This window comes from Aedes aegypti, chromosome 3 (genome assembly GCF_002204515.2).
Source record: "Aedes aegypti strain LVP_AGWG chromosome 3, AaegL5.0 Primary Assembly, whole genome shotgun sequence".
Classification (NCBI taxonomy): domain Eukaryota; kingdom Metazoa; phylum Arthropoda; class Insecta; order Diptera; family Culicidae; genus Aedes; species Aedes aegypti.
In genome coordinates this window covers 139702066-139720158 of record NC_035109.1, presented here as the reverse complement: position 1 = coordinate 139720158, position 18093 = coordinate 139702066, and the positions used below count along the sequence as shown (strand labels likewise).

General features: G+C 38.2%; 1 protein-coding gene across 1 annotated transcript in view; it reads right to left on the bottom strand.

The window, feature by feature from the left end:
• LOC110678703 (protein kinase DC2) overlaps positions 1-10091 on the bottom strand; it is a 93506-nt gene extending 83415 nt beyond the window's left edge. The window contains exon 1 of the mRNA XM_021851917.1: positions 9987-10091. Within this exon, the coding sequence (XP_021707609.1) occupies positions 9987-10016 (30 nt within the window). The 5' untranslated portion in view covers positions 10017-10091. The remainder of the gene's footprint in view (positions 1-9986) is intronic.
• Between the last annotated feature and the right edge of the window lie 8002 nt (positions 10092-18093).

Sequence of the window (18093 nt, the reverse complement as noted above, 5' to 3'; positions counted from 1 at the left end):
AAAACGGTACATCTCAGAGCATAGTTCATCTTTTTGAAAGCTTTTTTCATGCAAATCTTCATCATGTCATCAAAAATTGAAGCAGCTAAAAATATATTGAATAATATGCAGTCTTAATATAAATTCAACAAGGTTTATAAAGCATGGAAAATAAAATCTTGCACAAAATTACATTTTTGAAGTGTCTTCTGAAGATTCGATGATTTGTATTGAACAAAATGTATATCAAACAAAATAGAATGAAAAGCTTATTCTATCGAATAATATGTTTACTTCACACAGCACGTAAAAAAAATTTAAAAAAAATAAATTATTGCTCTAAAAAAGCTCAATAATTGGAACAAGGTCGGTTTTAGAAAGTCACTTTTGTTTATTCAACTTTTGAAGTCATATACAGCGTAATTATATAGAGTAACATTTTTTGCTTACGTTACTTCATAAATATGCAAAGAAAGTTTTTCAATCAAAAAACATTTTTTTATTCATTACAATCATTCGATATTAGCATTAACGTGTAGAAAGAAAAAATCAAAAAACGAAGTCCTTAAAAATCGACTTTTTTCGATTTTTGTATTTTCCCATAAATGCTTGTTAATGAATTTTTCAAAAAAATGTTTACACTATGTCATAAGAGCACAGAATATATTAGCATAAAAAAAAAATATTTTTTTCTTAAAATTTAACGCATTTATTAACATTTCAATTTTTTCAGAGGTGTGCAAGATTTTCATCGACATCTGTTAGTAATTTGCAAAATTATCATGCATTATGCCACTTTCTTGAAATAATATCACCGCATCATCATTTTTAAATACATTGTAAAGCATTTCTGATCAAAACATTGTTTGTCGGTTCAACCTATTATTTTTGAGACTGTTTTGAAAGTTTGCGACTACTTTTCGATACACTCCTTATCAGGCGTAAGGAATGGCATGCCATAATAGATGGCAGCGTAGGAAAACTATTTGTTGTGCGTCTTTGGCTTAACGATTGCTATGAACGAATATAGTTTAAGTAGTAGATCATGAGTGAAATAGAAAGCAAGTGAATGATACAACAACAAAGAACGAGGAGAGGGTCGGGCCTGGGATTGAACCCGTGACCTTCTGCTTATGAAGTAGAAGCTGTAGCCATTTGACTGCCAAACAATTCTTCGTTTTACTCCTATAATAATTGAAAAGTTCATCATGACACAATTTTACAAAAGCTTGAATGTGCAAACCAGACCCTAATCCCAATCCACGCCTATGCCCAACTCTCTTACAAACATGCGTTATGTAAATATTTGGGAACTGCCGGTCGGGGAAGCAACCTTCGGGAATGGGTCCAATGTGCATTTCGAGGGCTGAATCGAATCGAATTGGATCGCTGAATGCCGTTTGCTTTCCGATTATGTTAATAGAGAGTATACGATTGATGGATGGATGGATGGACGGATCGATGGGAAAGAATGGTTCTTGAACTAACTGGATTGCTGCTGGACTTGCGGGCTGGGAAGTGGATTAATTTTACGACTTTTTCAATCCATTCAATAGGTTTTAATTATAATGGACAGTTTTTTTCTACTTCCTATTCTTGTATTGACACGGCATTAGTAACGGTGTACAACATGAATTGAATTGACTGATAAGATTATGCAGCTCGATTTTATGGCCGTGTCAGTTGGGATTTAACGGTTCGATGGAAGTAATTAATTGTGCTTCGAGATGATTTAGGTGGTCGCAATCGCAGCGTGCAGATACATTGTCAGATCTTATCCCCTATGAAGCGCTGAATGTAAAGCTGTTTCTTGCTTTAAACTTGAAAGGAGTTTTGGTGTTCTTTGAGATGTTACTATATTACTGGAAAAGTTGCTGATTTTAATACTGAAAAAAATCAAGAAGTAAATCCTCAATAAACTCTTGAGATTAGTATACTAGACTGGACGGGGCTATTTGATGAAGCCATGGATGTATTGCATTAGGAATCTCCAAAACAATCTTCATGAAAGGGATTCGATGATGATTTCGTGGAATGATCAAAGAAGTTTAAATAATTATCCTGAGGATATTTTACGCCAAAAGATGGACGTTATTTTAGGAAAAAAAAATCGGAAAAATATAAAAATAAGTATTCCTAGAAAGCGAATTCTAGAGGAAAAATATCTGTTCGAGTTCAAAACTTGGAGATTTGATCTATTCGTTCACAAAACTCCAAAATACTTGATTAGTTTGAAAGTTTTAATTGTTTTTAAAAGGCTGCTAAACTTTTATTAAAATTATCTTAAATTGAGCTATAGTTGTGCGCACACACAACGCTTGAACAACATTTGGATTTGTTGTAAGTCAATCTCATAACACACAACTTTAACAGCGCTCCGTGTGCTTCCCTATGTTCACGCTTCTTCCCCGTAGCTTCTGATCCCTTTCTTCGATTTCCAACAAAAAAAAAAACGAAGTGTCAGCCCTTTGCCGGTTGTCATTGTGCATTCTCTCTTTCGTTTTTGTCACTGCGGTGTTAATTTGATTGATTAACATTGTTATGAGGTGACACTTTCTACCACTTGTTCTTCGTTTGGTGCCGGTTGATTCTCCGGACCTTCTGGTCTTGTAAGCTATTCCGAGGAAGACGACATGAAGAAGCAGAGCTCTTCAAATTTCTCCCCTAGCAAGGTGCGTTTTCTTCGGATTCCTGTTAACGGTCCGATGTAATCGATATCGCTCATTACACTCTCAATCGCTTGTCCGTCGTCTGTTGATTGACTTTGTGGGTAGTTGGGAACAGTTTGGGTAGACGGGGTGTGGCTTCATCTTCCGAATCTGAAGTTCTCGGAATGCGTTCGTCTGTCACTTTCTTCGTCACGCTAGGTTCCATGTGAGTTCTCCAAAATCAATCGGCGGCTGATGACCAGCAGCCATTATTATTAATCTTCTGTCGTTTCGAGTTTGATGAGGGATTTTCGAACCCGGGGAAGCTTAGAACCTAATTAATCACCCGGTGATTTGTGAAAGTTCCCACTCCTTTCGAGAACAGGTCTCCCAGCAATACAGCTGTTGAGCTATCGAGGTCGTCTAGCCTTCGCGTGGAGCTCGTAAAACTCGGAAAACTCTTTTCAATTAGACCAGACACAGACGTGGCCATTCACTCTTTAGACGCGCAAAATTGACTTCAAACCGACCGCGTCATATTGAGAAAGTCCCATAACTGCCACAGACTGCGTCTAAAAGCGTGATTCATTCCCGCAACACGGGGAGATAATCCAACATTTTCAGCATTGCGCGGCAGCCATAAAAACTACAATGAGGCAAACAAACGCACCACAAATATGAAACAATTTATGCGTAAAGCGGAATTTTGCCGCAAAATCGTGAATAGACAGACACCCGTGCCGCCCCGACAGGAGTATGCTAATTAAATGAAGACAAATGACAATTGCTCGGGACTGTCGCTCGGTTGACGTCTTTGCTATCACATGAAAACGCACGCATAGGGTGAGGTGGAACAAAAGTTCGCTCTAGACAACCGATTTCAAAACTGAATATGTATTCTGACATAATTTTGTTCAGTAAAATTGAAGAATTTTACAGAAAATATTGATTTTTCCACTACGGTCCAGCTTTTGCCCCAACTTACTCTACTTTGCGTTAGATTTTAAAGCCAAAAAACCAACCCGTCACTTGGTATAAGCTTGAATGATTAATAGGAGGATGGTCCCCTTTGGTTGACAAGACCCAAAACAGCGGAAAGAAGATTCAATCTTGGGCGGGAATGAATTTCCAATCGCGACCGGTTACGGTTGAGTGATAAATGAGTGTCACGAGCGCCACCTCGTCGTCCAAAACTCGAGAACGCACTTCATTTGCCCGCACCTCGGAACTCAATGAGCTACAAGACTTATCTCAATCTTCTGGTTAATTAGCTTCAACACGATTCGCCCGGTCGCATTACCACCAAACACCGCACCCACCACAAACGCATGTTCGCAGTCATCTCGCTTCGGTTGCATCGACGGGTGACATGGATCTCGATTGAGGAATGGCTGTAACCGAGAAAGCACAGACAAACGGGACGAATCACTTGGAATGATTTCTTATATGAACAATTGGCCACTTCACAGAATCACCATCCGGATGCCTGCAGAAGGCGCTAGTGTGAAACGTCAAACACGAAAATGATCGTTTAAAGCGTGGTCGATGGGAATTTCTTCAGTGTTACGTCTGTTTCTCTGTGGCAAAAGTATCTGGTTGCGTTCCTGGTCGAAGCTGGTCCCCAATTTGGGATGACAAAATTGTGGTTTTCGGATACCCTACCAACCTTCGCAATGCATATTGAATCAACCAACAACGACGGACAAGTCGACACAGACAGTGAGTGAACCGATTGATGTGTTCGATTTTAAATTGTGATCATTCTCGACAGTTTTTAAATGTTAATGATGACGGTTGGCTGGTAGACTCTGCGCGATTCGATGGCGTGTACGAAAGTGACAATGTCTGAATTGCAGTGGACTCCGGGTGAAATGAGAATTGACAGCTGATGGGAATGCGTGAGTTAAAGTTCCATTGGATGTCTCATAATCAAAATTGAAGATGTTACATTTGCTGAACACTGCTAGCGCATGACGGCGCACCATAGTAGCATGTCCGAAAGAACTTGAAACTATTGAGAACCAGAGCTACAGGTCCAAAGCCCTGATAAAGAAGAATGGTTGTGATGGCTATGACCGTGGTCGTCATGTAAAGAACAAGCGGACATTGCTGTATCGTGTCAGCATCGAGGAGGCAGCTCCTCTAGCACGATGTAGGTAGCGCAACCCTGGTTAGGTGGCCTATCGAAGACTCTTCACCAACCAAGAAAGGCAAAAGTAGAGCAAACGGATTGATTTTACGGCAACAGACCCGGCAACGAATGACATTGTCGGCGTGAACGTGGCAGCTATTCAGGAAATACGCTGGCCGAGAACCGGAGAACGCGAATTCCGAGCGGTGGGCCTCATCGCCAACACTTCATTCAAGCACCACATCTACTACAGCGGTGGCGACAGAGCAGAACGTGGAGTTGGCTTCATAGTGATTGGGAAGCAGATGAAGCGAATTATTCGGTGGAAACCGGTAAGCGACCGAATCTGTGTGTTGAGAATGAGGGACAAGTTCTTCAACTACAGCCTGATCAGCATATACGCGTCAACGAACGATAAGCCCGATGACATGAAGGATGAGTTCTATGAGAGTCTGGATAAGGCCTATAGAGAGTGCCCAAAACAAGATGTCAAGATAGTCATCGGCGACGCAAATGCGCAGATCGGGAAAGAAGATTTCTTCCGACCCGTCATTGGAACGGAAAGCCTTCATTCCGTTACCAATGATAATGGCCTGTGGCTAGTGACCTTCGCTGCTGCTAGAGGGATGGCAATCAGCAGTACTTACTTCGCACGAAAGAATATCCGCAAACACACCTGGCGACACCCGAGTGGCGATGCCTGCTCCGAAATAGACCACTTGCTGGTTGATGGGCGACATTTCTCAGATGTCATGGATGTCAGGACCTTCCGAGGCCCTAATATCGACTCAGATCATTATCTCGTTGTAGCTAAAATTCGGGCGCGGTTATCCAGCGTCACGAGTTCCACAACAAACAGAACGCTGCGCTTCAATATACAACGCTTGTCGACTGATGGGGTAGCTGCGCAATACCGTCAGCAACTAGACGAGCAGTTGGGAAGAATCAACGTTGCTGGAGACGTCGACAGCCTGTGGGACCCTATCCACGAAGCTGTGACAACAACGGCGCGGGAAGTGAACGGCCCTGGTCAACGACGAAGAAGAAACGACTGGTTCGATGAAGAGTGCCAGAAAGTGACAGACATGAAGAATGTCGTCAGAAGCCGTATGTTTGTGGCCGGTACCCAACAGAACAGAGAGCGGTACAGGGCAGCGAGAGCCGAAGAGAAGCGAATCCACCGCATAAAAAAGGCAGCACGAAGAAAGTGTGGTAGCTGACGCTCAAGAAAGCATGAACCGGAATGATATGCGGAGATTCTATGCAACGGTCAATGGTGCGCGGCACAATACCGTACCAGTGCCCGCCATGTGCAATGACCGAGAAGGGAATTTGCTGACCGATAAAACGGCGGTGGCTGCCAGGTGGAAGGAGCACTTTAGCAATTGTTGAACGGTGAGAATGGAAATGTAGCGAGGAACAGGATGAACATAGATGATGACGATCAAGCTGTGGACCCACCAACCATAGGAGAGGTTAAACAGGCTATCAGCGAGCTGAAGAACTGTAGGGCTGCTGGGATGGACGAGATCCCGGTCGAGCTTCTCAAGCACGGAAGCGAGCAGCTTTACCAGGCGATCCACCCTGCTGAATTCGGCGTACAAAATTCTGTCGCGCATCCTGTTCAACAGACTGAGACCGCTCGAAGAGTCGGTGAATACCAAGCTGGTTTTTGTGAGGGTCGTTCGACAACGGACCAGATGTTTAGCTTGCGGATGATCCTAGACAAATACCGGGAATATAACTTGCAGACTCACCATCTGTTTATTGATTTCAAGGCGGCGTACGAATCAGTGAAAAGGAATGAGCTTTGGCAGATAACGTCTGAGCAAGGTTTTCCGGCGAAACTAATTAGGCTGATTCATGCTACGCTGGATGGTTCGAAATCAAGTGTTCGGATCCCAGACGAGGTGTCAGCTTCGTTCGTGACGTTAGACGGGTTGAAGCAGGGAGACGCACTTTCGAATTTACTGTTCAACATTGCACTCGAGGGTGCTATTAGGAGATCTGGCGTGCAGAGAAATGGCACTATTATCACAGGGTCGCACATTCTCCTTGGCTTTACGGACGATATAGGTCTAATTGGAATCGATCGCAGGTCAGTGGAAGAGGCCTTCGTGCCTCTGAAGAGGGAGACAGCGAGGATAGGCCTGACCATTAATTCTACCAAAACGATGTACATGGTTGCAGGTAGAGATAGAGTCAGTTATGGTGGTGTAGGTGCTGAGGTAGTGTTTGATGGGGATGTGTTTGAAGTTGTTGAAGAATTTGTTGGAGCACTTGTGACATGTGACAACGACGTTTCCCGCGAAGTGAAAAGACGTGTTACGGCTGCGAATAGGGCCTTTTACGGACTACGTAACCAGCTTAGGTCCCGCAGCTTGCAAACGTAAACAAAAGTCGCCCTGTATAAAACATTGATTCTTCCGGTGGACGTTGAAAGAGTCAGACCGGAAAGCTCTCGGTGTTTTCGAGCGTAAAGTGCTGCGGACAATACTCGGTGGGAAACTCGAAAATGGTGTGTGGCGCAGACGCATGAATCACGAGTTGTATCAAGTGTACAAAGATGTGAATATTATCAAGCGTGTAAAATAGGCAGACTTAAGTGGGCTGGTCACTTAGTGCGAATGTCGCTTGTGCCACTTCTAAATGTCGATAATTTTGGCTCAAATGTTGAAGTTTCTCTTTTAATATGATTTTGCTTCAGAAGAGCACACGAATTTTTGGTTTTGAGTACTTTTGAAAAATAAGTTGCACCCTAACACTAAGCTGAGAAGCAGGCTCTGTCCCAGTAAGGACGTGATGCCAAGAAGAAGAAGCAGAAGTATTTTCTTTTTCCTTTGGACGCTATAATGCCAAACATTGTTCATGGTATAGTTTTCATAGCAATTTCATCGGCAGGATTTAATTTAGCAATTGCACTTTAGGATGCTTATCAATTCAACAACCCGATAGAATTATTTGTTGTTTTTTTTTCGTTCCTAGAAACCCTTATACGAGTGATTTGGTCTCAACCGATGCCAGTCAGATTTGTATTTAGCCAACTGTTTACTAGCGCTAACTTTGATTCTTATCATTTATTTGTTACATTCCCAATTTCTCGTGAAGAGATTCTCAATACTATCAGCTCCACTTTTAATTATTTATGAGCTGATTGGAATATTTTTAAAATACACAATGTAAATATTTCTTTGTATTCGAAGAATTTTTACAAATTCCGTTGTAAAAGAAATTCGAATCTGTTGTCATAGATGACGATCCTAAACTCTTGACCCGTCTTTGAAACGTAAGAAGAAGAAAATTTCAACGTACTCTGAAGGTATACACAGTTTCAATTCTGGATTCACTAGTCCAGCACAAGTGTGCTGCTTAGTCCTGAAAGGTTAAGGATAAATTCAACAGTTACTTCGAGGTCAATGCCCACAACAGGATCAATATTCTTTCAGGGCAAAATTTCACCGAACAAGAGAATCAATACAAGATGAACTTGACAGAGGATGTTTACAAAACGCCCCCTCTGACAACCCAAATCAATTACCTTAATTCACACTTCAAAGAGTAAGAACCATCTCCGACGAAAAAAAAACTGCTCTCAAAAGGAACAGACAGAAATAGCTGTGAAAGGACGCTCTGTTTTGTCGGAAGACTCTCAGTTGATAGGCGATAAGCGTGAAAAGAAATCTGTCTTAGCTTCGTTGCTGCGTTCCGTGACCTTTCATCTTAAAGAACAAACGACAAAAAAAATCGAGTAGAGTAAAGAATTCCAATTTTTCCTCCTTTGATTCAATTCGGTAGATCCTTATCAATCCCATGCTTTCGATATTGATTTCCAATGTTTAATTAGTTGGTCGTTTGGAATTAAACTACAATGTTGGGAAGCGCCGGGTCATAAATTAATCCTTTTTCCCATTCGGTGCACCGGAGAGCGGTGTCCTCAAATATTTGACCAAGGGGAAGGGGAAGAACCGAGCTAGATCAAATATTTAGATCGAAGATAGTAATGCACCCTTGCGTTCGTGTGCGATGAGAACCCTTTCGCACTGTGGGCGATCGGGTGGACAAAACTCGATCAAAAATGGCTTGAACTGATGCGATTTCTTGTTAATAGTTTCATGGTAGATGCTTAAATCAAGACATTCCTGAAATATCAGAGCAAGATTTTTTGTACTTTTGTTGATACAGTATGACAGGGTTAAATTTTGTTTTGAATCCTGTGCAGAGCTTTCTTCCTGGTATTACAACAGCTAGTCCATATTGGTACAGCATACAACATGGCTGGCCTGAAAATTTGTTTGAATATCAAAAGCTTGTTCTTAAGACAAAGTTTTGATTTTCTATTAATAAGGGGATAGAGACATTTTACTTATATATTACATTTGGCTTGAATGCCCTCAATGTGATTTTTGAAAGTTAAATTCTTATCTAGCATGAGCCCTAGATACTTAACTACATCTGACCAATTTATTGGAACCCCTCTCATCGTGACAACATGTCTACTTGAAGGTTTCAAATAAAAAGCTTTTGGTTTATGTGGGAATATTATTAGTTGAGTTTTGGAAGCATTAGGAGAAATTTTCCATTTTTGTAAGTATGAAGAAAAAATATCATTACTTTTTGGCAATCGACGTATAAAAAATCAACTTTTTTCGTCATTTGAAACCAAATTTGATGATGAGAATGATGATTGCAACTCCTCCACATGCTCCATGCAGTGGATCATTACGATAAACCAAAAAGTCTGGATTTCTTTTGAGTTTGGATCTATGTGTCAAATAAGTTTCAGTAATAACTGCTATACGTATGTTGTTAGCTATTAGAACATTACCCAGCTCGTCCTCTTTACCATTCAAAAAAAGCATTCGAGATTAGAATCTTAAAAAAATCGTTTTGACTGCCAGAGTGTATGGAAATTGCCCATAGTGTTTCTATCGAGACCAGGCGCCAGGCGTTTGCCCGGAGTGAGGTTCGAAATTTTACGAGTTCGGAAGAAGTGTTTCGGTGTAACTTGTTGACCTATGTGCGACCTATAGGCGAACGATCCCCGACTTGCACTAATAACCTTTTAATTCGATTGGTTTTCTATGCTAATAGGTTCTAAGGCGTACATATGTATGTGAGGATTGATTTTCGATTCCGAAGCGCGGTGTGACCCAATGAATGTTTCGATTTGTGATATCTTAGCTATATGAAAGTCGGTGAATGGAAATGGAAAGGGAACAAGAACTTACCGATCCGTAGACTGTCCCGCAGGTGTCCATGCAGAGAAACAAACAGGTTGCTACGCCTTGTATCCTGATCTGGCCAGCGGCCACAGTCGTTCGCTGGAGAATGGCTGCAATTGGAAGAAAAAAAAATGGAAATCTGTTAGAACTAATATGATGTACTATTTTGGACATGTAATGTTTGTTTTGGAGTAAGCAATGGAAGATTGTTTTTTGATTTTTGACTAAAATTGTTAAGAATTTTATAATATATTCACTCTAAAAGAAGCAGCATATTCGGAAATATTGACAACGATTGGCGGAACTATTTGCTTCCACACTTGAATTTCTGACAGATGCTACTTCGACTTGTTGTTGGGAATTTTTGTCTAATGCATTTCGATAACACTATGGTGCTTGTGTTGTTAAACGTTCTATCTTCAAAACACCTTCCAAAAAATGCCAAAAACCTGTTACTCGCTTGTACAAGTATCCCCACCTAACCACATCGTTTACAGTGCATGCAATAATGAAGCGCCGCCGTCACATCGCAGTCAGAACCCTAAACCAGAAGGCGATCCTCGCTGCCATTTAGCCCTTTCGTTCTCCAATGCTGCCCTTTGCGGCCCATGCATTTTAGAAGGAAGCAAATTCCAAACATTTCACATAATTGATGGTTATGTCAGTTTGTTAGTCAAATATTTTTACATGACGCGCGCGCGAGAAGACACGCCCGTCCATCTCTCCCCCATTCTATGTCTTGTCCGGGCAAATCTAATTTTGTGCAGTCCGAGGACCTCGCATAACTCGCCCCGAAGATTCTTGGCGATAAACATGCGGCGGGAAAAATCAGTTTGTTGTTTTTTGGAGGAGCTCTCACGTTGCGTTGAAAACGTTTGCTACAACAGCGCCACATCGTCCATCATCTTCTGGGGTTCATATAGCTGAAAAAGTATGTGAGCTAGCCGGTCGGTGAGGTCGGTCGTCTCGTTGTCATCATGTTGCAGTTCTTCTTTTATGGTTTGTCGAGATTTAGAATCGATGGCAATACGTAAGATTCATGGCTTTTCGAAAATTACTCATCGCCTGTCGCTCGCTGACCGTTATGTATGCTCGGTTAAATTGTTCTAAGCACCTGATGAGTTAGAGTTACATCGTGCACTCAGCAAAGAACGGGAACAGGTTTCTTTCCACATTACACTAGACATCGTCTTGAAGAAATATATGAAAATTACTAACTTTCCAATCGTTTATCTCTCTGACGTTTCTCGACCAGTTTTTGTCACTTTCATTCAACGGAATATAAGTTTTGAACTTCTGGTACTTTGTTGCCCCATATATTTACACAGTGCTACATTTTCGAGGTAATTGAATGTAACAAAAATCTGAATTTTGTTTCTGAATGTACACATCAATAGAGTAAAGTGGGGCAAAAGTTCGAGTGGGGCAAGAGTTTCTTTTTTAGATTTATAGCTCAATTCAAAACAAAACTTGTAAATGTTATGGTGGTTCGAAAGGCTTTCATTCCAAATATCATGAAAATCGATTGAAATTTGGAAAAGTTATGGCTATTTGTTGTTTTTACGACATGAATGTTGTAATTTTTGGTCAAACTTTCGTTGCATGGAAGCAATTGAAGATAAAATCTTTTTCAATATTTTATGTAAGGGCGTTTCTAAGCCTATCATAAGGTTGCTTTGAGGTGTATTAGTTTTTGCATAAATGCTTGAAAACAATTTTTGGCCCATAGTGACAAAAGTTCGAATCAGCGGAGCAAAAGTTCGACCCATGCATAAAATCACGGAAAAAATTGCAAATTGCCTAAAATCAACATATTATCTTCAAATATAGTTAAATTTGTCTGATCGTTTGAAAACTGTCGCCAAAATTTTACATTTTCTCTTAGTTTTGCGAAAAACTGCTATTTTTGAGTATATTAAAATTAACACGGTTTTGGGCAATGTTTTGATAAAAATTAAGTGTGTATTTTTCGTCAAACTTAAGCTTACGGCTGGTGCAAAGTATGCCTGTCATAAAAAGATCGATATTTTGTGTTTTAGCCAGCGAACTTTTGCCCCACACTAGATTCGAACTCTTGCCCCACCGGTGGGGCAAAAGTTCGAATAAGACAATCAATTTTAAAACTGATATAATTAAAAATGGGTAAATACTTTGACACAAGTTTGTTCAGCAAAACTATAGCCAATATGTTGAAGGTTCACTGTATGGTATTTGTTTTGTTTCAACTGCTATTGTTTGCCTGGAAACGTTGATTATACCACTAAGGTCGAACTTTTGCCCCACCTTACTCTACTCTTCTTGGCAGTAGCACAACCAGGATTTGGCTCTAGGGGGGTTTTGCAAATTTTAAAATACTTATTGAGAAGAAATGTTTGATGAAGAAAGCAAGTTGAAGAAATTAAGTATATATAATTTTCTGCATTGGAAAATGAATTAAGAAAGATTAGAGTAAGGTGGGGCAAAAGTTCGACCTTAGTGGTATAATCGAAGTTTCCTGAAAACCAATAGCAGTTGAATCAAAATAAATACCATACAGTGAACCTTCAACATATTGGCTATAATTCTGCTGAACATACTTGTGTCAAAATATTTACCCATTTTTAGTTATAACAGTTTCAAAATTGATTGTCTTAAACGAAATTTTGCCCCACCAGTGGGGCAAAAGTTCGCTGGCTAAAAAACTAAATATTGATACTTTTATGACAGGCATACTTTATACCAGCCGTAAACTTATGTTTGTCGAAAAATACACACTGAATTTTCATAAAAAAATTGCCGAAAACAGGGTTAAACTTAACATATCCAAAAATAGCAGTTTTTCGCAATACTCAGTGAAAATGTGAAATTTTGATGATATTTTTCGCATGATCAGGCAAATTTCGCTAAATTTGAAGATAATATGTGGATTTTGGGCAATTTGGATTTTTATCCGTGATTTTATACATGTGTCGAACTTTTGCCCAACTATGGGCCAACAATTGTTTCCAAGTATTTATGCAAAAACTAATATACCTCAAAGCATCCTTATGGTAGGCCTAGAAACGCTCTTTCATAAAATATTGAAAAAGATTTTATCTTTATTTGGTTACAATATTCACGTCAGAATACAACAAATAGCCATAATTTTCCAAATCTCAACCGATTTTTATGATATTTGGAGTAAAAGTCTCCTACTTGAACAGCATTCGAACCACCATGACCTTTATAACTTTTGTTTTGAATTGAGTTTGAAATCTTAAAAAGAAACTCTTACCCCACTCGAACTGTTGCCCCACTTTACTCTACAATTAATTAGTGTGATGCCATTTAGCCACTCTTCTTCGGTGTTGTTCCTCAAATATGTTTTCCAGTTTTTCAACAATGAGAATGACATAGAGAATAATCTGTAAGCGCAGCAATTTGCTATAGAAATCATTTCTACTATTGTTACAGTACAGCAGATCAGCATTGCAAAATTCAACTGACGGTAGAAAACTAATTGTCACATTTTACAGAATTGGCATACTAGAAAATCGCGTCCAAAGGGCAAAAATGAGTTTTGCTTTCATTATGAACATTTTATGATCAAATATATGTTAATATTTTAAAATTTTCAATGTGATCATTGAACCATGTTGTTGAATGACTTTGTAATCAGATTGATTTACTATTTATGATTTACTCAAAAAATAGATTGTAATTCATGATCAATATTGAAAAAATCTCAAAATTCCTGTTGGGACCAAAATGCTTCCACCGGCAGCTAAATACTTCAATAGCATTCATAGTTTTTTTTTCTCCGTAATCTTTAATAATTAAGGAATTCGTATGTCGTATGCAAAATTTGGCCAAATTATGAGGCAACTATAAGAATTTTATTATTTCAGATGCTGCACCAATGAAATGTTTCCAATATATATGAAGGCTCTTTAATTAATGTTCGAATCCTCTGAGCAGAATCTCAATAGAGAAACAAAAAAGTAGATGGAGTACCGTATACCTTATAATTCCGCTCCTAAATGCTTATCTTTGACAGACACGCGTATTTCGACTACCACTGTGGATACGAGTAACTGACACTGAAGAAGACTGCAAGTGATAGTCGAAATACGCGTGTCTGTCAAAGATAAGCATTTAGGAGCGGAATTATAAGGTATACGGTACTCCATCTACTTTTAAGTTTCTATATATGAAGGTTTAACAAACTGGTGACACAACGCCATCGGTTTGGTTTTGAAAAAGACTAGGCAATTTTGTTGTTTTTTAGCTTGTTGTAGTAATGATTTTGTTTTAATCAAACTCCCTGAAAGAGTTTAAAAATAAAAAATAAGCAACTTAAAACAATATAACTGTGAAAACCACTGGCATTCCCAATGTTAATATGAATTAAACTAAGTTACTGCTCTGTAGTTGTATCGTTGTATGATGTGCAGTGCTGAATTTTGAAAATATACTTGACAAGCCTTATAATTTTTCGGCCATATCAGCGCTTCAGTGATCGTGCTGTTGTATTTTACACAGAAACAGATGGTAAAATCTCGCTCCGTAATGCTCAACTCCATCGCTCCCTAGTGAATTTCGTATAAGTATTAGCGTTTTAAACCACATATTCATACGTCAAAAATTAGAATAGCAATATGCCAAATGAAACGCAATGGTTGTCAACACAACTTGTTTTTTAATTCCCCTCTACGATTCATTAACAACAATATGTGTTGACAACAAAACATGCCGTAAATAATCCAACATAGAGTCTCGTTAAGTTGTATAAACTGACAGATTAGCATCAAATGAAATCGCAGTAACTTAGCAAAAGTTACCTCACAATCTGATGATCTGCTGAAGATGGATTTCAAAGAATAACAAAGCAAGTGTCTCTTCATATGAAGTTTGCATTCATAATGTCAAATAGTCATAAACCATCTATATATCACTGGTAAGGTGTCGAGTTCTGAAACCAAAGATTCCGAGTTCAATGCTAGATGAAAACTTTTTTATATATTTTTGCATAAACAAATTGTGTCGTCGTATTTCTGAGTCATGTCAAGTGCGTGTAAGGCCTAACCTTGGTTGATACATAGCTTTTTCTTGTGATCTATACTAGTGAATTGATTCATATAGAACAGTGTTTCCCAAACCTTTTTGGATTATCGCCTTCTTGAGACTAAAAAATTCTAGTATATAAATCAGCTTTTTATATGGACTGCTAAATTATGCTATGAAATGGACACCAATTTGAGCATAAGTTGAACGATATCGATCAAGCAACTCTAGGGGTTGATGAAATATGTGAACGATTGACGTGAAACAGTTAATTCTTATGTGCATAATTTGGCCAATATATTTTTAGAGAGATTTAAAAAATGTATTAATATCATGGCTATTGTGTGACTAATGTAAAAGTTCCAGGGAAAATCTTAATCCATGAAAATCCATATCAATCGCGATTTTTTCCATGTTCAGGGTAAATTTTGCCTGATATTGTTAGAAACCTTTCAAGTCTGAAGTAATCTTTTGTTGTTTGTAAGGCGTATTAAAATCTCAAGCTTTCAAGAGGTCCAGCTTTCGGGGAAATCAATTTTTTCTTCATTAACATGATTTTTCATTACATGCTTTTATTCTGAAAATAATCTTTATTTCTTCTATTCAACTGTGTTCAATACTTCAAATACAAACACAATGAAACATTCTTAACATCTCTTGAAATAGAATATTTTTCAGAAAATTTAATTGTTTTTTTTTTCATTTCAAACCTGTTTTTCAAACAGAAAATAAAATTAAAATATTTTTTTTTTTGTTAAAGTTTCCTTAAATAATTTGATTTCAGAGATTACTCGAAATGCCTTGCGAAACAGACGGTAACCAAAACGCACGTAAAAATCTAACGGTGCATTTTTTTTCCTCATGTTTGATATTTGCTTTACGAAATAATACTGCAGAGCTCCTTGGACACTTCCATGATTGCATGGGGGGTTTAGGCGAACTACCCTAATCATATTTAACTGCCGCGTTATAATTTTGATTAAATCTTAATGAAACTTTCACAATTTGCTTATTTTTCGAAACTTTGCCAGAAAAACATAAACATTATAACACAGAAAAACATAAACATGACAGTTTATTTTTGTATTGCGTAGTGCAGAAATCTGAGCTGGAACTGATATGCGGTTACTTTTTATTAAGGGACAATTAGACTTTGTGTTTTTCGTAATTTCGCCAAACGAAAAGTTTTGTTTCGTTAGTACAACTTAAAGATTATTAGAGAACATGTTGTTAACTGATAACATCACAATTTTTACAACAATGAAGATGGGACTGAATTGCAATTCACGTCATCTGAGTCCTTTGATCTTTTAGACGGCATTCTGTATTCAACAGCAAGAGAATACCAATACTGTCCATAACTGTACCTTTGTAACATTCGACAAAAGTAGGCATTGAAGAAACGACACTTGAAGTGAGTACTTTACATCAGTATGAAGAGAATCCCAAATTTATAAAAAACAATGTCATGAATTAAATTAAAGTAATGAATAGCTCAAATGTGGCACAGCTTCAATAAAGAAGTATCAGCTTTCTTCCCACATTTTGTCGATTTCTACCGTCAAGTTCTTTTGTATACACAAACTTGTCGGAACACGACAAGATTTCAGGAACTGAGAAATAGTCAGGTAAATCAATTGACTCGTTTTCATGCTAATTCGTGACATACAAACACCATTCCTTTTTAATTTATGTAGAAGATAGATATAGATAGATAATTTTATTATAAGTACATTACGGCATTTGGCCGTCCCTTATTTTTATAAAATGTGAAATATTATGAGTTCGTCATTGTTTTGGTAAGAAAAATTAGGTAAAAAATTTAAGTCCGTGCGTGGCCGCTAAGTGGTAGCCCAATGGCCCTGAAGGTATCAGGTGTAGAAGAGCTTGAGCTTGATTGGCCGCCCGTGGATGCTACTCCAGTATCGCCAGATCAGCTGCACTTACACAAGGAACCAACCGAATGACTGCTTGGGACTAACAGGCATCCTCAGTGTATAAGTGCTGATGATCTTCTTTTTTTTTTAGCGAAAATGGTGCCTGCCACGTCAGGATGCAGACCAATGTGGGGAAGGGGGAGGAATTGATGATGCATTATACTAACTCCCACGTAGACCGTATATACCACTGCACTATGGTCCAGGAATCAGTTTTACGCATTGAGCATTTTGAGCTTTAGAATGAAACATTAGACAAAAACGGTCTTCTACAAAGTTGTTTGTATTAGTTGAGCCCTTTGTTTGGTTTTATTGAAAATTAGGGTGGACCACATTTTCATAGAAATTGTGTAACTAACTTTCTTATTTGTAGAAATTATATTATACATGCTTCAGCAAAGTTGTAGACCATTTAATTTCAAGCAACTTTGCCAAAAAAAGTTTTTTTTTGTATCTCTTAAATTGACCGATTTATAGCTTTTATCCTACGGTGACATAGGGTGGTCCGAACAAAACTGGTTTTCTGGCTCTAGAGTTTTCAATTCAAATTTCTCATCAAAGTAGTCTGTGAAACACTTTTAGAGTTTTGAAAAATGCGTAATTTGGTGAGTGAAGAAACTTGCTATTTCCTTCCGTTTAGGAGTTATTGTTGTTTTTCTCTCAAAAACATGCCTACTTTGATTGTGAATATCTCTGATTGGGGCAAACATAAAAAATATCTTTTGACGGCGTTCAAAAGACAAAATAAAATTGTATATTATATCAAAAAATTACAGATGTGTTATTTTTGTATCTCTAATAAAACGTCTTGAAAGTCAAATATTTTTTATCACAAAAACTTTAATAACGTTTGAACTAAAAAAGATATCATCAATATTTTTGCATGAAAATTTGCGTTTTGTTAAGTTATGAAAGTCGTTCATAGACGACTTTGACGAGAAAATAATATTAAAAAACTAGAATTGAAAAACTTATTTTTGTTGGATCACCCTGCGATGATTCGGAAAAAATGCTCTAGATTGGTCAAATTTTGAGCTACAGAAAAACTTTTTTTGGCAAAGTTGATCAAATTTTCAAGTTCTACCACTTTGCCTAAGAGCATATACCAGTATTTTTGCAAATAAAAAAGTTGATTATATGATATGTGTGATATT